We start from the raw sequence: 23,944 nt of genomic DNA, 5'->3' as shown, positions 1-23,944 counted from the left end.
AAATTGTTCAAGTATTATTTGTATATTGTTTATTTTAGACCATTTATTACTTCATAAATAATTATAATATATATCGTAAACTAAATATTGCTTATAATAATATAGTAAGTATATTGATAAAAGTATTTATTTATGGAAAAATAAAATAAACTATAAATTACCTGACAATATCCCGTCAATTGAGTAATTACTATGACGATCTGATCTAATTGTCGTATCTCTGCAAACTTCTTCCGGACAATACAAACTTCGCTTCGGACAGTTTTTCTAGAAACAATAAAATAATTATAAATTAGTAAGGAATTATACATAAATAGCTCGTAAGTTGTGTATGATACACATTATAATATCTAATGAAGTATGAATTCAAACACGAATAACGTTCAAAAAATAATATTAAATACAACAGACGAAAAAATATACCGACTTATTTAAGTGTTGCTAAGCGAGTTTGAACTGTGCGATCGATCAATATGAATATCCGTCGAGATCTCGATACGATACGTGTACGTCGTATCCAATATAATAATATAATAAGTCTCCAGAAAACATATTTTAAAAAATGTTTTTTTTTTTTTTTTCATAGCTTCTACACCATAACTTAAGGCTTGAAATGCTGAGAGGGAATCAACAACGACGACGTTTTGCCGAAATTGTTTTGGGATATATTTTACGACTGACTATAAAAAACAATGGGCCATAATACACACGCATGCAGTATATACGGTGTGATGGAGCCGGGTTGTCTGGTGTCGAACAGGTAAGCCGTCGAACATCAGTACAGATGCTGCCGCCGAAGATGGAGAAAACAGAGAAAGAGTGAGAGAGAAAGATTGAGAGGAATGTGTCGTATACGTACATACATACAAGTACCAAAACACTTGGGGTCCATTAATTAATAGCGCGCAGGCGGTTCGTCGCATGTTGTGGGGGGTCTATTAAAGAAAACAAAAAAAAAAAAACAGAAATGCCAACAGCTAAAATGATTGATCAGGAATTCCGTGTATATTATAAAAACGAAAAAAGGTGTAGTTGTTAAATATTCATGAGCCGTGTATATTATACACATTACAAATATATGATGTTATGTACGTACGAGTTTCATAATGTGTCCCGAAATCCCTTAAAGCAATAATCGGAAGACACGATGACGATGTCTTCATCATAATGTAATATCAACGCCGGTCGGCCCGATTTATTGGCCTTTATTGTTTTGTTTCGCCAATAATTTAAATCCAAACACTGTATAATTATGTAAATGGGCGCGTGCTAACAGAATAATTTATTTTTAATTTATCTTCACGCAGTTTATCTTTATTGTTTTTATTATAGCGTCTCCGCGGAAGAACACGAGTCGCTGAAGCTGTATATACATATAGTATATTATAATATTCATGATCGAAAACAAAACATCATTAATGTTCTATGCATTCGTTAAAGTCTCCGGCCAAAATTTTGATAACCTCTCAATCAGCAGTGGTTTTTTAATAAATCAATTTATTCACTATTTTTACTGATTACTGTATTTTTTTATTTATGCTCTATTAATAATTAGTATTTATAACTAAAATATTTTAATCAATATTAAAATTAAAAATTGATCAACGTTAATATAATAATATTTAGCGCAGTGGGAAGTTAGAAAGAACATATTATATTTGTCTGTATGATTTTATAGAATAAAATTACGAAGTGAGCAAAAAAAAGATTTTAATAAATTATCTAACATTATGTTTTTTTCAGTAATACACCTATCTTATAATATTATAAAATATATTCACTTAATAATACATTTTGAAAATGTAAAACTGTAAGAAATTAAATGTATATATATATATTTTAAAACTAAAAATTATTTTTATATAATTTGACTAAAAAACCTAAGAAAAACTATTTACTAAAATACGATATAATAGTAAGGACTATGATAAACGCGCTTTAAAAATATAAAATACGCAAGCCAGTCATACAAATACCGTTTTGTTTCAGACAGTCAATACCTAAAATATAATACCTATATACATTAATACCCATCAATGTTTTAAAATATCGCATCTTATTTTTTAATACTTATTGCTCGAGGAAAAAATAACTACAGCGTGAATGAATAATCGTCCAAAACAATTTTCGTTGTGTAGCGGTAATTTAACATATTATAATAAATCCACCTTAAAATAATTAATAAAGTAACAATTTAAATTTTATTTTCAAACTTTTATGAATAAAATTTATAATTTTTATTTCTTAAATATATATGAAAATAACTAACAAAAAACCTTAATTACATTTTGGCGAAGAAAAAAAAATTATCAATAACAATCAATAATATTTCAAATTTATAAAAATTAAATTAGGTACCTACTTCAAAATAATCAAAATAATATGGAAACTTCACAATGTACCTATATTATATGATAATTTATTAAATATTTCTGGTAGGTACCTATTGTGATTAATATTTTATTTTTTTATTTTTAGTCATACTATAGTAATCCCGCATGTGGTTCATATTTAAATCCACTCTTATCAAATGTTCTTATTGCGCCCAAAGGTACAGATTGTAGGTAGGTACATTATATCTTGTTAAAAAAAAATAAAACATTATTTATTTTTTTTAAAAAAGCTAAAATATTTTAAAAATAATATGATAAAAAGTAAATATTTAAAATTTCTTTGTTGATTTCTTTTTTTACTACATAAAAAAAAAAATACTTTTTTTAAAACTAATATTGCGTAAATATTTCTGTTATCTACTTCCTTTTTTGTTAGTTTTTTCTATTCATCTAGAAAAATATTGTGAAAAGTTTTTCTTTACCCCAAATTATATTAAATAGATAATATTTTTAACCAGAAACAACTCTAAAACTTAAATGTTTTCTTTTTTATAAACCTGACGATATGCAATCAACATACAAAAATAAGTTATATATCATTGTAAATCCAATGTTATTATTAAAAATTATAATTTTTATCTTTCAAATTTAACTGAAAATTAATATTATAAAAATTTTTATCCATAGTTATTTTTTCGTGCTATGAAGTTATTTATCGATATATATAGTATAATATATAATATTATTATTAGTTTTCTACAGGCCAAAATTAAACAGTAGGTACATTAATGTAAATTATAGTAAGTATATTTCGATTGAAAATTATAAGTTTAGATGAACGGATGCATTTGTATTATTATGCGACTGGATGGTTCAAAATACGTTTTTAATCCCAAGAACATATATTAACATGGTGTTAAGACAACTTCCTCATTTCTATGTGAGTGGATGTAATAACAGAAGTAGTCCGTTTAGGATATTCTATAAAATAAGTATACCTAAGTATACTTACTTGAATGTGATCGCTGTTCACTATGCCGGGTCGGATGCTGCCCGTCTCTTGGTATCTATTGAGTATCTTGGACACGCATCCGTGTGACACTTTAAGCTGTCTAGATATGTTGCTTGGCCGCACGCCGGCCGCGGCCATTTCGACAATTTTTAACCGAACCACATTAGGCAGCGGTCGGCCGTTAATGAACGTACCACCAAGCTGGTTCACACGCCCTTGGCCTATAAGACAGTTATAATAAATATATATATAAATATGTATTTATTGAATTTTCGAAATTAGATCGAAACACATAAAAGTACTACCTACCTATGTTATTCAAAAATCATTAACCTAATTCACATGCACGACTTGTATTAATGATAAATAAATTATACATCAAAAAGAAATAGATACTCTCATGCATCAATATAATGTTATAATGATTCATAAAAAAAATTGCAAGTTAGCAAAACGGCAAATAATAAAAAAAAAATTATAAATGGATGGACAGTTATGCGAAATTTCGCGTATAGTCTGCCCATGCTGTAATAATACATGAATATCTATGTACAAAACGATAAGTGGTCGCTATCTATATGGAATTTACAATAGGTATTATTTTTAACATTTGTAATAGCCCATCAAACCAATTTTTTTTAAAACTTTTAAATTTGTATCAAGCAATATAGTATACAAATTATACCGATATACATTCATTCATACGCATTTTAAATATTGACTTGAAATTCTATTTTAAACTTTATTTTGCACTTTTTAATTGTTGATTAATTTAAACACTATTAATTTAATATTATTTTTATTTAATCTTAGATCTTCTATACATATAAATACTCTCAGTATCTTTTAACAAAATTTGAAAATATACCTATATTTTAAAAAATGTAACATGTTTATTTCAAGTTATTTTACTCGTATCAAAATAAAACATTTTTTTTTTCAGTTTTCAATAAGAAAAAAATTATTTGTAAAACTTTACAAATAATATTCTTACTTTATATATATTTACATGGAAAATAAAAGTTATAAAATATTAGGTACATTATTATATTATATGAAATTAGAGTTAACATAATTTTATTGTTACATATAATACTAATTATTAAATTCGTCGGTTTAATTATTAATATATATCTATCAGCATAGTTATATCGAAAAATTGTAATGATGAACTACTATTGTTTCAATATCTAATAGCTATATAATTTTCATACTTATTTATAATAGTTTTATTAAAGCTGCAAATATGATGTGCATAGGTATATCGAAATAAAATATTCTGTTTTCGTAAAATATAATGGGCGTATGCCGTATACCTATGTTATAAAATATCTAATGATAAGATAAATTTAAACTCAAATTGCATTACTTGGTCCAAGTGGATTTTATAATCAGTAGTTCCTATGAGTGTTAATAGTGATACACGAAAACCTCATAAGTAGTCCACAAATAAAATAGTTAAAAATATACTTATCATTTATAGATATTGTTAATACTAAATATTAAATTTGAAAACATTCGAATTGTAATCATATGGCTATTTAAAAAATAATGGTAATTTAATGTTTTATTAGATGAACGTTTATTATAATAGACACTTATATATTACATTCGTATAGTATTATCACGTCTTATTAATCATATAGTTCCTAATTAAATTCTTTATAGTTTTCACATTAATGGGTTTTAAAGCGATTTTCTATTTGAAATGATACTTGTAAATTTTCAAAGCTTATAGCACGTAGTAAAGGTAGTGGTAAGTACTATAATAATATATACCATCGATAGATACAAAAAGGTTGACGGTCGTTACTATGATGCATTGATCGTATAAAACCGCTGAGTACAATATTATATTAATCTCATATTAGTCATATTATTATTATTATTATTTATACGTTTTAACCAACCGTTATTGTTGAATAATTTAGTGATTTAATGTATAGGTAAAACAAAACGACGATGGTATAATATAACATTATAACGTGACATGCTATACTACGGACTTACCTTGAAATGTGAATCCGTTGTAATGCGTCGAGTACATTATTGTATATTATACGATTAGATTGCGGAGACGATATTCCGCTAAAGTTCAGATCCGAATAAAATTATTAGTACGTTAGGTTACCACGTCGATACCTTTCGTCGTCGGCGCGAAAAGCGCATAACGGTCACGAGATATTGTTATCATATATCCGCGCAACATACGCTGCAGTCGGACGTTCGTCGGCGATAAGTCTGTGATATTTTTATTCTGTAATATTAAAGTCGTCACGAGCAGCGGCGAAAGCGCGAGTCTGCGGCGACGGTCCGCGGCTACTGTACCGTTTTCCGACAAACGGACAAAAATCTTCGAACGTCGGTCGGCGTTCGCGCGACGACGCGACCCGTACGCGCATAAAACGTTGTGTGGCGTGTGCACGCGACGGCCGGGACGGCGACACTCCACACGTACGCGCGGATTATTATAGTGTTATCGTAACGAAAATCAATGTAATATATTTTAGGAGACAAGACAACAATAATAATTCAGACGTCGGAAAATCGCGACTGCTGCTGCAGTGCAGTTGGGTACGTGGCGCAACGGCGACGATATTGTATGATATGAGATGATATTTTGAATATTATTTTATGATAATATATTATATAATTGTCGCCGACCGCCGTCGAGTCGCGCACACGACGACGGATGCAGATAATAACGGCGACTACGACGACGACGACGACGACAACGACAACGACAACGACGGCGACAATGACGACGATGACGCTGACGGCGATGACGATATTAATAATGGTAAAGCACTAAACGCGAACGGCCGGTGGTCGGTATAATAATAATAATGTAATATATTACAATACATATTCTGCTGTACGCGCGAGACGATAATTATTCGCGGCAAACGGCCATATTCTTTTTCGTCCTTTTCGCGGTCGGCGTTTTTGTTTTTTCGCAGGGGCACCGCTCGTCAGAACCCCTCGCGCCAAAAGGCCGCGGCGAGCCATTGGCTGTCGGCGGCGGAATGGGTGTCAACCCGCGTGGGGTCCGCTCGTCGTCGCGTGCGAGTGTACACGCCGCCGCCGTGATCGCATACACAGGTACGCGCGCACGCGCACGACCGTACCGTTCCAAAAACACAATATTATAATATTCTATATACGAGCATGATAATATAATATATACAATAATAGTAATAATAATATGTAATATTAACGCACGCGCGTTCGTTTGGTGTCACTGATATTCAATTACGTGCCTCTTGTGACTATTTTTTTTTTTCCTTCAAAACGATTTCTTTTCCATCTCTAATTTTTTCTCTTCCGTCGTTTACTATATGGTTTATATGTGTGTGTGTGTGTGTGTATGTGCACACGGTCGTCGTTCTTCTGTCGGCTTACAGTCGGCGCAACACAGTGTTATCGTTCTTTTTATTTTTATTTTTTTTTCAAATAAAATATAAAATATTCAATAATTACCTCCGCGCCAACTCGGCGCGTCCACCGCGCACATAATATACATATATACATTGTTTCGGTATAGGTATATACAGCGCACGACCGACCTGTACGGTATACGCATAAATGCAGTACCGGGTTTAGCATTTCTAATGGGTTTGAGTTCAAAGAGAGCCCGCGCGCACATTGTCTACGCACACACGCACACACGGGATCGCGCGCGCCCGTGTTCGTTATGGAAATTCGTCTCGACGCATTGGCAACACGACGGCGGCCCGTAACATTATAATATTATTATTATTATTATTATTATTATATACGCGAGTGTGACGTCACGTCACCGCCGCACGTCGTAAAAACAACGGAAGAAATCAAACGAAATCGAATGCGACACCGCGCGTGCGCGCGCGCACGCGTGATACATCACGTACTTACCTGTGTTTAATATGAGGAGAGGAGAAAAGACGGACAGAGTCGAGATGACGAGTGGAGAGAAGGATGTGGAGAGAGGAGAGAGAGAGAGAGAGAGAGAGATTTAATAAACGGGCACGTACTATATGACCGGCTACAATAGACGGACCAATATAATAATAATAATAATAATATATTATTATAATGTATAATATACGATGCGTGTACGTATATATATATATATAAGTATATTATATATATCACGTTGCAATACATAATATATAGTCGGCCGCCGATCGTTTCGATCCGAAGGCCGTTCTGATCGCAAAAAAAGCGTCGTAAATAAGACGTTTGATATCGCTAAAACCCTCGTGTACACGCATGCTAGGCGACGGTTATTATATTATTTCAGTATAACATATATAGGTAGGTACATATTATGTCGGTATTATTATATTGCATGTGCGGTTTTTATTATACGACTGTGGTCACATATTGGTGGTGACATATCGGATCCTGATATATACGTTAAGATACGCCCGCGAACGTCATAATCGAGGTTAAGTCTAAAAAATAAAACCGCCACCTGTGTGAAACGTATACATTAAAAAAAAAAAATTAATCCACTTTTTTGTATTTGCTGAGCTATAAATTATGATATATATAGAGTTATAAAGACGCCAATGTACTGCTGTTCGAAATTATAATAAACCTGTATACATATATGGTCCAGATTTTATCGAGTGCGGCTGCAGAGAATTGATAAAATTATTGTGCGATCACGAAGCTCAATATACGAGTATAATAGATATTTATACATCAAATTTATTTATTTATTGGCAGTTTGAGTCTAATTTTATTTATTTAATAATACTTACACACTATTTTAAAACTCTATATATCAATAATAATAAGGAAAGTTGTGAATCGTTGATAGAGTAGATAAAAATAATAGAATTTTACGACTATACTCCGCTAGTATGTAGGTCATGGATTTATATTTGTCAATATTAAAGAATAATCCGAGAGATTTGCTCGATTTGACAAATTTATCGGCATACTTTTAAAAGTTATATAGATCGTTTACGCAGTATGTATTTTTATTTACAACAGTTATGTACATAATGCACGTACATATAAATAGTTATTTCGACCAACTTTAGTATAATATATAGTAATTTCGAATTATAAAATTCAGTCAATCGTTTAAAGAACTATATACATATGTATATCTACGTGCGCATAAACATTAAACATGGTCAATTTCATAAATATATTACGGTTTAATTCACATCGTTTTGTGTATTGTATAGGAAAACCATCTGCTTGTTCAGTGTGTTGTATAACTGCGCCTTATACGAGGACTTGGGCGTAATCTCCGTGGTGGGCCGTTCTTCGCTTTCATCAATCTGTGAGTGAACAACATTATAATATGTTGGGTTAAAGAGACGAACTGACAATGCAGACACACGGCTGTTGTTGAAAGCTATAAATATATATATATTTATAAATTAATTTATATTAATCAATAATAATGGATAATAATAAATTCGAGAAAATACAGTTCGTGTGTGGCGAAAATAAAATTAAGTTTCAAACGATTAATTGCTAAGTCAGCTGTAGTCACTGTCGTAACTGCCATAGTCATTAGAAAAAAAAATATAATATTTTATAAATATTCATAGTGATACTGAATGATCTATATGAACAATTAATATTTCCTATTCTAAACGTAATATATAAGATAAATAGCAAGTTTAAACAAATCATAAATATATACAAATTTATTATTATCTTAAAATGTTTATTTTTGTTTTTTTGTACAACATAATATGATAGGTTATTTTTGAATGAACGTTTTTACACAATATTATTCGTTAAAATAATTGATTTTTTAAATTTACCATTTGTTTTTTAATTTGTTAATTTTTAAATTGTTTAGGGTTTATTCTGTTTTTTTTTTTTTTAAATCTATGCCTACAAATTAATTTATATATTATATTGCATAGTATAACATCAAGTTGGTTCCCACATTGGAAAATCATCTAAAAACGCCAAAAATCATTATAGCCTCTATACATATATTATGTATACCTACCGGAAGTATAACTGCAGAATAATAGTATTAATAAAATAACATTTATATGTATAACCGAAATTCGAACGAGAAACGCCATCCTTGGATGAAGAAATATACAACATATAATATATACGTACCATAATTGAACGTGCATATACATACGTATAGGCGTGGTAGCTAGATATATATAAGGGTGTAACTCGGGGTGCTAAGCCTCCCTAAAACTATATATTACATCAGAGACACTCAACGTAGTGTAAGAATAATAGAATATGCATGAAGTAGCGAAAAAGGCGCAAACGTCACACGATAAAATATAAATAAGTACATGACGAAAATTGGTAAGTAAATTTCGTAAAAGTGTCACGACGACGTGATTTAATTTCAATGCATAATACCATTTGGCCATGAACCAATTATGCCCTAAAACAAAATTTGTATCAGTGTACCAATAATTTCTCTTATTTTAGAGTTTTACCAACAGACTACTAGTATGAAAAATATATTTTTGTCATTCTAATCCCATCATTATTAAATTTTCATATAAAATACACAAGTTATATATATATATTATATATAAATAATATGAATTTAAAAAAAATTATAATGTATTATACTGAAAAAATTTCAAAATGAACATCAAAAAACTGGTTAAATAATTTTTATTTAAAATATCTATATAATTTAAAATGTTAATAGCTGATTTGAACTCAATATTTTATAATAATATTGGGAACCGGGACTTTTATGAAACGAAATAATAACCAACATACATCACAATAATATTAACTTATTTCAGTGATATCGACAAAAGAATTCAAGTTTTCCTTAATGTTAACTATTTATTGGCCAGCCGATTGCATTGCACGATAAAGCAGTTTCATATAATATGGAGTTACACAACAATGATACTATAACTATAAGATATATTAGACTATTATATGTATAAATATAACAAGTATTCACATTGTATATTTTTATTAAGTTATAATAGTAAAGTAACAGCTAAAGTTGTACTAAATGTAATAGATATTTTTTATTTGTTTAAAATTTATTTGGCCTGCAGCAGTGTCTATATTATTTAGCACAATTTACTAACCCCGAAAATCATCCCACAGTTTAGTGAACTATCGATAAAAATATATAACACAAAACCGAGAATTTCTAGACGCGATGACAGGTCTCACATTTTATATGATATATGACGACAGAGGATGGAAGCGCGACACTGAACGTCGACGTACAATAATACATACAAACGTATATATAATAATATAATGTATTTAAATTTTAAACGTACGAATGATCCGTTTGAATGGAAAATACATATATATATATTATAATGTTATGCTAAATGCGGAACGATGAGAGGAAATCGCAGGCTTAAGAAAGCGGCGGCTGACGAGAGCTACAGCGCGGCGCAGGACGAATTACAGAAACGAAATGTAAGAAATAATATTATACCTACCGAGGCCTATACATAATGTTATATTTTATATAAAAAGAATGGAAAAATAAGACTCGAGGCGTGTATGAATAATATATAATATATCGTCGTCACGGTATCCGCGGCGGCGGATTTTGCGCGCACGGTGTCGGGGGGTCGCGTGTCTCGGGCCCGCCGTCGCAGCTGTACCCTTGGTCACGGACGTTAAGGGTTTAACTTGGCGCACACTCGCACACCGTTGTAGGAGGTCCGAATTCGATATGGACACATTGCACGCGATTCGTACCTATATATTTTATTATTTATATTTATGTATATATATATTCATTTATGTGCATCACCGCCGAAAACGCTTTTTGTGCGCTCCGCGTCTTGGTGCAGCGTGTGACGGGGGTAGTATAAGTATATATATATATATATATATATATGTATATATATTATAATATGACGGCAATATATATGGATATGTGTATAATTTAACAAATAGATACAGGTAGGGATGGTTTTTTTTTTTTTTACTTTTCTGCCTGGAACGCATTACGCTCGCGCGTTGACGTGTTTATTATTTATATACGCGCGCCGGAATTCCAAAATACTGCATCGGGACACGTGCACTACTGCAGCAGCAGGCAAACGAAATAGCGAACATCTTAGGAGCAAAGATAGTGCCATTACCCTTGTCGTTAGTAATAATTATTTCGTTTTATTTTTGGTATTTTTGGTATAGATACGCACCGCCAAGGCAAACTAGTAACTACGAATATATTATATACATAAAACAAAATAATGATCACCAACTTAGAAATACTATGTATTGTTTTATGATAACAATTTAAAAAACAATTTAGGTTGAAACTTGAAACAACCATAGCATATGGTTAACGGAACCATGGTGGTCGGTAGAAATTTTAACCAAATTGTTTGGTAACATATCAACTGAATCACGACAACCAAATGGGTTTGGTATATGAACAGTTTTAAATGTTAGTCCTTTCACCCATCATTGACTTGAATTTTTACCAAAAACAATCTATATATTAAGAAAATTAATGATTTATCCGGCTATTTACTTATCAAAGGCTCAAAATAGTTAATGGTTCGCTAAAATCAAAATTTCAATCAAACTTTAACCGACATTTTAGCTATAGTTTATTAAATTTGTTTAAAACATGCAACTTTCATGCAATTATTTAGAAATATTATCTAACTTACATTGATTTTCACTTAAATATGCAAACATTTTGAAAGTATTAAGAGTTGTCCATAGAATTTATGCATTGCGAAACGTCAAAATTCACCATTATTTATTATACATGTATATTATAATATGTTCATGAAAATTCTCACTTTTCGTTGCTCTTCAGTAGAATTTAAACTCCTTAATTAACCATCAAAAATTTAATACTTTTAAATGCTAACTTTTTTTTAAAATCTATACTACGCAGGCTAGAAGAAGTATAAATGGTTTAGATAAAGAGCTCTGTGCCTTCAAAAACTATATCTTTGTTTTGGATATCTGAACTTTTTTCTGCCGCTCATTATTGTTGGCAATATAAATTACACATCTAGATCACATACTATTATGAATAAAAGCTCACTTCCAGATATGACCACATATTTCACATATTTTATAATAGAGATGGCCGTTTCATATTACATAGGCTATTTTATTATATTTAAGTTGACTCATTACAATAATGATGTATTGATGTGTAAAAATTATATTATTATAGTATTTACAGTAAATAAATAAATTGTATACAAGTTGTAATTTAAATAGTGATCTAGATCACTGATAACTGATGATTACCACATTGCTTGATATGAGTAATTATAAATGAAGCTTATAATTACAACGATAATATTATATTTGAATACAAAAATATAATTAAAAAAATATGTGCATAATAAAAGTTAAACTTTATAATTCTTTGGTTTCTTTGCGACAAAATGAATTTTATGATTTAAAAATCAACGTTTTTGAATGTTTAGAAAAAAAAAATACAATTTATATTTAAATCCACTCCTTAACAATAATGATAGTTATGTACATCGAAATATCGACACGAGAATGTGCAAACGAAAATCGCGGTGACGGCGCTACGCTTCGTGAAAAATCGTCTCGGCCCGCGGGGACGATAGATCTTGCGTTTATACTCATATAAGAAACATAATATATTGTATCGATTTTATGGACGTACGCAAAGAAAATAGTACAACTAAAATAGAACAGCTGAAACGCAATTTTAAAAAATATATACATATTATAATAATTTGATTGCGATGAGGATTTATTGGCCGGTCGTAAGACTCGCACGCGCCTTCCAGGCTTCTTTCAACACCCAGGATATCAATTTAGCAACGAAGACGCTGAGTTTTGCGTCTCTCGCGGCATGATAATAATAATAATAATAATAATAATAATAAACTATATATTAGTATAATATACGCAATAGATGTACTCGGAGCGTAAACACACTGCGGCAATTGATTGATCCTTGTCGTTAAAAAACGCTGAAATGAAAAAACAACGGGCGCGTGTTCGTAGTATTATAAATGATGTACCGTGCATGTATGTACCTACACATAATAATATGATGTACCTAGCGGGATTTTTTTTTATATTTTTCTTCCAAAAGTAATTCATTAACCACGATTTAATGGTTTCGGCCGGTTACGTCATCGTGGTCAAAAAATCTGGAGAGGAGTTATCGCGCGCGCGCGTTCAATTTTACGGCACATTATTCATTTGGTCCACATTAGTGGTTGCACGAGGTTAGAAACAGGCTTCCGGTCATACGGACCCGTTCGGTTAAACAAACATTTTCCAATAATATCATCTGTAACGGCGTAAATACGCGTAGGTAGGTATATACATCATTATATTATATATGGTAAATACTGCACGCTCGTATATATATAATGCGTTTTATTGTATTATACTGCTGCACCGCGTGTTTTATATATTGCAAGTAGGTATATGCCTATAATATATTTTATACTCCACGCATGTTCAATGGACACAACGATTTATAACTAAAATTGATATCGTCCAATTAGTCGTCACGGTAATATTACCAGTGACCATTAAACGAGTACAAACATGTATGAATAATATTATAAAAAAACTAGATTTGTTTTTCAAATATCTTCGTACTATACAAAACATACGAAATACGTCTGGATATAACGTGCTATTATATAGCTATACTGCAGTGTACCTACTTGTATATTACCTATATGCATAATGCTTCGAGGTCCGAACGGTAGATATAATATGTGTACTCTATGAATAATTTAAAACCACTCAACATCGTGTTTAGTAATATATTATAATATTATTTATGGGCAATATCTCGAATGTTCGCGTATCCACGAACAAAATAATGCAATTTTATTTTTAAACGATTTTGCGATACATATACATTTATCATTATATTATTATATTATATCGCCTGCGTATTATGAAAATAATATATTTCCTTTAAGTTGCTGTAAAGATGGAAAAAATATATAATATATTTTATACACTTGTAATAATTGAACACTTGGCAATCTGCTGTAAAGTATATCTATATAAACAATTTACCGAAGAGTGTTTAATGTTATAATGGTAAACATTATATTCAGTGCTAAAAAAGAACGGAACTAAAATCTGAAAAATAAATTATCATGAAATATTTTTGAACATCTAGTGAAATTTCATAGTTTAAGTAGCCTTTTAACATAATAGAAAAACAATATTAATAAGGTTTAATTAATAAACTATTCACCTGTATTATACGTAATTCTATTATATGAGATTATTAAAGTCGTCGATATTATTTTACATACGAATTGAACGGATCTTTAAATTAATTAAAATTAATTAAAAATATTATAAAGCGAGTGAATACGAAAACCGTCAATAATTTATGTGATTGAAATTTATAAAAAAAATACATAGTTTTAGATACCATTGAAATAGTTACCCTAACCAAATTCAATGGTAATAGCTTTAAGTGCTATCATTTAATAACGTTCATAATACCAAACCCATTTGGTTGTTTCAATTTAGATGATGAGACTAAACATAAGTTGGTTACAATTTCTACCAACCAACACACGATTCCGTAAACCGCACACTACGATTGTTCCAACCTAAACTATTTTGTAATTATAAAATAATACATAATATCTCCAACAATATTATAAGGTTGTGGTAAAATTTTTCATCGGTTTTAGTAACCATGTTGAAATGGTTACTAAAATGAACTAAAATGTAGGAAAAAGAATATAATATGTATACGTATATACTATATATGTATTTAATAATATTTATGACGCTTCCATGTCGCGTAAACATACGTTTCGTGAAATGGACAAAGTTTATACCCACTTCTTGAAATGGAAACGCTTTTTTTCCACTTCGCGTGTGGACAACATTTCACGAAATGAGGAACTATATACACATAACGGAATTAGTTCCGTCATCTGAAAAAACACGCATAGCGTAACAATATTTATAATTACATTTTTTGTTATTTTGAACATAGTACAGAATTATAAAAACTGATAATGAATATCATAATGAATTAATTACTATGAAAATTATGAATTAGTATGAAAACGATTAACTATGAACAATATTCGTTGAATATAATGTATTATGGAAATTATGAATTTCGAACTATTAATGTTTATAATTTGTTTAAACATAGAATAGAATTATCGTGATATCGAGAGTAACAAGCACATTAGTTTTGTATGACATTTGCTTTTATAATAACAACTAAAAAAATCTTGTCCTCCCATTAACGAAGAAACAGTTTGTTTTAACGTTTTCTCAACTTCATGTTTTATTTATTTTAATTTGATAAAATTCAAAAAAGCCGGTTGTATTTCTCCTGCACTATAACTACTCTGATTTAAGTATCTTATACAGATAATTGACTACATATAATTATATGAATATTGTTATGCTGAGTGTTTGTCCAGATGACGGAATTAGTTCCTTTATGTGTAATTGAGGTATCCATTTCATGAAATGTTATCTAGATAGAAAATACCTATTAAAATAATGTTCTATATAGAGGTTTAGTGTACTTACTATCATAGATGTGACGGAGATATAGATATAAACTGCACTAACATTCACGAATGATTATATTCAGATGACTTTTAATATTGATCAGGTCACCCGCACGTGTAATACACTGCTATTGAAGCGCAAATAGTGGTAAACGGAAATCGGTTTTACAATATATATATATATTCGCCCGATGAAATCTTAAATCGAACTCGCTCAAACAATACCCGTGCCATAGGCACACATTGCAGAATACATCAATTTCTTTTACAAGATTAAATAGCTATATACCTGATAATGTGATGTATAAGTATATCTACAGTTATACAAATGTATAATCAGCTAGGAGACTAAAACCGCCGATAATAATTTTCCTTATTCTCGCCACTGAATTTTGTATAGCCGTTTTATTTAGCTGATCAACATATATAATATATAATAATAACGCACTCATCACAACCGCAATAAACATCGATCAGCAGCTGACTAGAATCGTAAAAAAGTCACTTGGCAGCGGTGGTGACGATATATTATACACATTATGTATATATAGGTATCATATTATATATACGTCGGGACGTCGCGGGTTGTTGCGACGAGTACGATAAATGGCGAGTCTAACAAAAACGCTTTTTCCGGCACTTTGTGCTATTATATATATTTGTATTCCTTCTCCTCGTTCTCGTTCTCGCACCACAGCAGCCCTCCGCGATCCTGCCCCCACGAACTCCACGGCCGTTACGGGAAAATCGTATTTCTGCAGCAGCACAACACACACCAGCAGAGCACAATGGTCCCAAAAGCCCAAATTCGTCTCGGTGCCAGTCGTACCGACGTCGTTGCCACCGCAGCGTTCGCCGGGACAGATGTACGCGCGTCCGCCGGGGAACGGTCGACGTCGCGCGGCGGCGTAGTTGACGAGGGGAGACCTGCTGCTACAGCTCACGAAATAACACCCGGCAGCCATTATTACGACTATTATTGGTAATCTCTGTACATACATGTATATATTATAATATATATATATATTATTAGTGGTTCGTATTATTATACTTTCATTATAATATATATATACATAAACGTTGTAGGTACCTATATACTATTATACTATTATTGTGCATTGTGTTTGCAATATATTTAATATATGTGTATATTAAATTATGTATTAGGTAATATAATCATAATGTATTTTTCGATTAAGTATAATACAAATCTTGCATTTTAACAAGTCGATAGAGTAAAAAAGTATACAACCAGCTTTTAGATAATTCACTACGTTTTACCTGTACCAATTATACTTAAAGTAAATTTCAACATTTCAAAAAATTTTCATGATGAAATTCACAATCCTTATTTTATATCTGGAAAAAAGCGCTAAAATCGCTCGATTCGAAATCACTTTGCATTTATCATATATAGTTTCCGTATTATGTCTACAAATCATGGTTATTTGAATAAAAAAATTTATTTTTAAGTGTTAAAACAGTAGATGGTAATTAAACATTATGTATTATATTATAATTTTTAATGTGACTCGTGTATGGTAAAATGGTATGATCTGTATCGATTATCGATGAGAAAATATATTGCAAACGTGACGTCGTTTGTTTATATTATGTAATTTTCATACTTCTCTTCCACTCACTACAGCGTGTCATATTATAATCACCGGCTTTATGTCTCTCGAAATGAAAATACGTATATTATACTGGTTATATTGGATAGGGGTGTGGTATGCATTGTATAATATTATAGTTCTGAAAACATTACTAAAATTGTATTTTTATTTTCTAGTTCACGCACCTGGAGGTGTTTCGTGGAATTAAATTATTTTTATAGCATTTAAGTATAAAAAATATAGTCATACTATTAAAAAAGAAGAGTATATATTATATGTGCATATACAAAATTCTGCATTTTAAAACGAAGAAGATTTGTAGACTTTGAAGTATCATATTTAAAAATAAACAAACTTATAAATATTTTTAATGCATTTGTACCTATGTGGTGTATAACTTAGTCATCGCATATAAATTGTACTAAATTAAAATACTAATGGTTTTGACATATTTTATGCGATAAATATCCACGTGTGGTTATAAAAATGTAAACATGGATTTTTTTTACCTTTATATTATACACATTACACTGTCTTTTAAATCAATGATTATTAAAAAAAAAAAAATCGGGATAACTATACATTTCGTCGTAAACAAAACAAAAAAGTTTTTGTAGAATGAAAAAAACACACTACAGGTACCTACATATTTTACGTAATAATGTGTCGATGATAATCGAATGGCGTTACAATAAAATATATAGTGTGACGACATGACAACATTATTTATTTAACATAATAATATAAGTATAGAGACAAAAGCGGAAACATTTAGTGGTATTATGTTTATAATATATTATAGGTATATGTATTGAGTATATACTCGTATTATTACATGAGTTGATACTTAACGTCTAGCGCCGTACAATATATTGTAGGTATAATTTATTATGTATTATGTTAATAATATTTGGTAAATGTTAAACAAATAACATTCATACGGGTTCCATCTCGGTCGTATTCTATTATAGATATATGCGCGTTTCTCCATGCAGAAATTCATAAAATATATATGGCTCGACGTTTAAAAATTAAAATATCCTTCGCACTAGGCATTGTAGATTATTGGAAGTAATTTTTTTATTATTATTCAAGAGAGAATGCAGGACCAACTCATCGTTCAACTTAATCATATATTAAACGGCATATTATGATATACTTATTGGTTTTGTAGCTTTGTATAGTGTGTACAAATGTTGGAACAGTCTAAGTTGAACATAATAATTCGCTACGACAATAATGCCAATACGCGACGAGGAAATATACCGTAGCAATCTATATTCCATTTGTATTTAATACTTATAAATTAATTTTTCGCGAAATAAACTGAAGCCGAGTGTATTTCGTAAAAAATGAAAACATTATCATTCGATTTAGTGTACCTATATATTATAACATTGAATAATAACTATTAATTGTATAATATTTATGTACTTCATAATGTGTATACTATGTATATTATAATAACCGCCGTCGTATTTTGATACACGTCGTCAATTTTATTTATTATTAAGTGTTGGCATTTATACAACGCGTGCAAATATATAAATACGTATAATTCTATTGGGTACGGTGCGGGTCCGTATACGTCAAATTTCGCACGGATTTGGTACAGGCAAGTACCGCAGTTCGGTATACATGGTCGATTTGCACTACCCAACCGTTACATAGCGGATATCAGTCCGGCGTGTCATTTTATCTAACCGCTTTTTAGACACGCGGTATATAAACATGCCGGATCGAAATACGATTTGAACGCACACGTAACACGCGAGCGCGCTTGAAATCTCAATTATTGAAATAACTGGCACCATATTCGCATTATTTATCGAAAAGCCTGGTGAATACACTGCACAAATAATATATAGCAAACTGCGTACTAACTAGCAGATGATAATTAATAATAATAATGAACGCGTACATTATAAAATATTAAAATATATTATTTTTAATAATAATTTTGCAGACCTAATGGCTATAAGTTTATTATTATTAATTGCTATACTTAATCAAATAATTCAAATTCAGGTTTCTACGAAGTAGGTACCTATACTTTTTTGAACAAAATTTTTATCGAATACCATACTTATAATATTATGACTATATATTCTTGTTTATTTTATTAACTACAATTTTTTTTTATTTATTCAACATATATAAATATATAATATTTAATGGGTTGCCAATTTATTACTATGGATTCTGTTTTTATGTTTTTTAGAACTAAATATTTTTAAGCACATACGGTTTGTTGTAATGTTAAATATATTTAACAGTTCTTTTTATTACATCTCACAGTATAATTTAATTTATCATATATGTATACATAACTAAATTATATAACTGAAATTCATAATTTTTGCATAGTATATATAATTGTAGGAGCTATAAAATATAATATGTACCTATATATATTATATATTCTACATATATTTGGTATTATTTGGTATACAAACTTATTAAGTTACTGTATACTTAAGATTACAATAAATCGCACTTTTAGATATAATAATATTTTTTTAATAATAAAGTACTCCTTACTTTATACACATGTGTGTTTTGCGAATGACGTGACTTATGTCTACCAATGTCATTCTATAATAGTCACAGAATCGCGGATATACAATGTATATTGTATATTGAACACCAATTGTCGAACCCGCTGTGCCAGTTTAAATTATTATTATTATTGAGATATTTCGTCCGTGATTTATTTATGCTGCGACGCGTCGAACGTACGAGTATATTCGATTTTATTTTACCCTTTTCCTTGTATATGCGAATAGCCTATAATAAGCGTTCGCATTGTCCGCGATATGAATGGGGAAAAAAACGAAGCACACCCCATTTACCCCTATAAACGATACACACAGACACACGCGTATTCATACGATGACGATACGTACACACATCATATTCTATATTCTATATAATATCGTATATATGTTCGTTATAAAGTGTTGTTTAGCGAGAAAACGGGGTCAACGGGGGAGCCATTTTGTCGGGCGTGGAGACCATTTATTGTGGAGCCTATGCACATATACAATCCGTAACCAATCCTATGATTAATATTTGTTCGACTAAACAAAGACGAGTACGCACACACACACATACATACGCCGTGCGCGCGTATGCACGCACACGCATATAAACGCATTAAATAATATTATATATTATTATTTATATATATATATATATAAATTGGTTCGCGGTGCCGATATATTTTATAAATATATATATATATATATATATGTATGTATACACACGACGTTCGTAGATGGAGTCAAGTATTATCCACGAATTCGGTGTTGTGGAAAAATAATAATTAAGGAGGGGATTCGCGTTTTCGAAACGCCTTTTTTGTAAATGATTGATGACGTAAATATACACTATTACTATTACTACTATTTTTATTATATGCGTCCTAAATAGTAATGAACCGTGCCCGCACGTATTATACATAATATATTTTACGCCGATGGCGGTACACCCCTCCCCCCACCAATTTATGAGTCCGCTGCAACAGTGAGTCCGTTGTTTGATTTGTAACGATTTTATTGATTTTTATCAGGAAAATTCACACATCTAGTTATAATACCGCTCCGCACCGCTAACGAGAATATATTATTATAAATAGGGTGGCGGCCGCAAATCAACGACATTTCATTGGCCAACTGGTAGCGTCGGTGCAACGATGATATATTGTATTATATACGAGTAGGTACGTAATTTATATTCTTTAAATAGGTACTTGACACATTGCCGATGTCGTATCCCTATGTGTTTAAATAAACGCGATACATAATTGTATAGTTACGCGTGCATATACGAGCGTGCTTTATACTCATTCAAAAATATTAATCTATATCTCCCTATACCTTACATATTATATTTATATAAATAAATATTTAATATTAATCGACGTACAATTTTTTTTTTTTTTTTTTTTTTGATGTTATACATTTAACATGGTATATATAGTTGTGTCTTCTAACGTTTTTCTACAAAATATCACACAATAATTACGCCAGCAGGAATTTCTTAAAAAGACGCTTAACCTCGATGTATAATATGATATCTTCATCCAATACAACATAATATATATACATATATATATACCTACACCGAAGTAAATCTATTATGTTATTTAATTTAACGAACTTTGTATCCTAATGTATTGTTAACTTTAACACTAGAGTGAATTGACTTGATTATACGAACAAACTTAAAGGTAGGCACAAATTTAGGGCGCTTCTATTACCTAAAGGTTTACACTTATATTTCGATTTTAAAACAAATACACTCTTACGTAGATAGTGTTCCAATTTTAAAATATTGTTTTGTATGAAATGTTGATAAAGTTTTTGTACAACGGCTTCCTCTTAAATGTTTACTGAAATAATACTGTTGCATAGTTTTTGTAAAGTAGTAGGTATTACAGCCTTAAATTTTAGATTCTGAATAAAGTGATGAATATATGCATTTTAAAATGCTGTGTTTCGTTTTTTTTTTTTTTTTTTTTATGGATAATTACACGATACATTGTAGATAAAATTCTTCAATTTTTAAAAATAAGAGTAGTTTTGGATACCAAAGTGAATCTAGTTTGCACTTAAAAAATAAACGAAAAATAGGGAAAAACGAAAATTTTTATACAAATTCAATTTTTTATAAAATTGATTTTGTTTTTTATGTAGATAACTAAAAAACAAATAACAATAGATACTTTAAATTTTTACAAAATGTTTAAATTATTCTTTTTTATTTACGGTAACTTTTTAAAAATATTTCAGTTACTCGTATTCTTAAGCTATTTATAAGCATAAACATTTTTCATTTTTTTTCTTTTATAAATGTCGATTTAAATATTTATAGATTTACTTGAAAATTGAACACAAAGCTCTTCATAATTTTTAATTTTTCAATTAAAAAATCTTTAATATCTAACATTATATATTATTAATATTATTATACATTTTATTACGCAATAAAATTTTTGAAAATTATATATCAACCTATACTATAATACTCAAAATAAAATAAATTACTTTAACCACTATATTAAAAAAGCATGTCACTTATTAATGTATATAAATCGTTTCCGTTCTGAATTATTTTTCATTTGCAATGATATATAATTGGATTCAAATTTAAAATATCAATACAATAGTGACCCACTTGATATCTAATATGTATAGTAGAACTATACTCACTTATCAATCTTTTTAATTTGATCGTTTAATTTTATAATTAAGTTTAATAGTCTCTCTACTACTTATAATATTAGGTACTTACTATAAATATTATTCACTTTATCCAAATAGTGTATATAGTTATCATAATATACAAGGCATTCAAAAACGATTCAGTATAGATTATTAATAATTGTAAATCTTGAACCCAATACGCTAGTGGAGAACGAAATACCGCAGCCATTTAAAAAAATGATTTTCGAGAGTTTTTCCACGGTTATAAGTTGATAGAGAAGACTTCATTTTCCAAAAAAAAAAATGTGGACACTACCGAATTATTGATGACCTAGGGATATTTAAAACGGCAGACTTATCAGTGATGATAGGCTATATCACAGCAATGAATAGATTATTGCGGCACCCACGTCTTAGCATTTTACCCGGTTCTCCGGACCTTATGATCAGTGAATTTTCCTTTGAAAATATATAAAAATACTTTTTAAGTAGGTATTCCGATGTTGAAGAACATAAAAATCTACACTACAAGATTTCAAACATCATATATTTATTTTATAACGGTCGATATACTTTAACTAGTTAATGAACAATATGTTTATGAGTATAATTTGTTATTTAAAGTTTGTCATACTAAAAAATATATTATTATTAAAATATATAAATATAATTTATACTTATTAATATTTATATGTGTGTATTTTTTTGTGTATATAGACACTATAGTATTATATACTGCTTATACATACTGCAGATTAATAGATACTCTAACAAATTAAATTATTACAATTTTGTCTCATGTTGGATAAAAACTATTATTATATTTTATAATTATTCGACATTTTTTTAAACTGTATAATTATATTGTTTATCGGATACATTATGAACTGGTAACTGACAATAACCTAATTACGTATTTATATTTCTAAACCGATATTTTTGAGTGATTACACTACAACTTAACAATATTCGTGCTATAATATATTACTACAATCTCTTTCTAGAAGATGGTTTAAATATTTAATTATAATAATTATTATAACACGTGAATGCTGTATCCTCTTTCTCAACCGATATAAAAACACGACATTATAAAATATACAATCGTTAGTCGTAACGAAAGGTGGGTCAGCACTCAGAGGATGATCAAATCGCATTAGCATCCTACACATATCGCATACTAAAGATTATAATTTTCCTCAAAGGTTAAGCGCATAGTGTACATATTCTTAGAATATTATATGTTTTGCATTGATTGTAGAGTATGTTTATGTGTAATAAAATTAATAAAACACGTGTTTTTGATGAT

The 23,944-nt window shown here is 29.9% G+C and overlaps 1 protein-coding gene across 1 annotated transcript in view; it reads right to left on the bottom strand.

Annotated features, from left to right (window-relative positions):
• The window catches only part of LOC112597414 (protein gooseberry-neuro-like), a 37,622-nt gene extending 31,238 nt beyond the window's left edge, over positions 1 to 6,384 (bottom strand). Inside the window, exons 1-3 of the mRNA XM_025343459.1 lie at positions 5,356 to 6,384; positions 3,346 to 3,566; positions 162 to 267 (exon numbers count right to left, since the gene is read on the bottom strand). Of these exons, the coding sequence (XP_025199244.1) occupies positions 162 to 267; positions 3,346 to 3,566; positions 5,356 to 5,392 (364 nt within the window). The 5' untranslated portion in view covers positions 5,393 to 6,384. The remainder of the gene's footprint in view (positions 1 to 161; positions 268 to 3,345; positions 3,567 to 5,355) is intronic.
• Positions 6,385 to 23,944: the final 17,560 nt, after the last annotated feature.

This window comes from Melanaphis sacchari, unplaced genomic scaffold, assembly GCF_002803265.2.
Source record: "Melanaphis sacchari strain LSU unplaced genomic scaffold, SCAv2.0 Contig40_pilon_pilon, whole genome shotgun sequence".
Classification (NCBI taxonomy): Eukaryota; Metazoa; Arthropoda; class Insecta; order Hemiptera; family Aphididae; genus Melanaphis; species Melanaphis sacchari.
The sequence above is the reverse complement of the archived record's forward strand: the minus strand, read 5'-3'. Positions and strand labels throughout refer to the sequence as shown.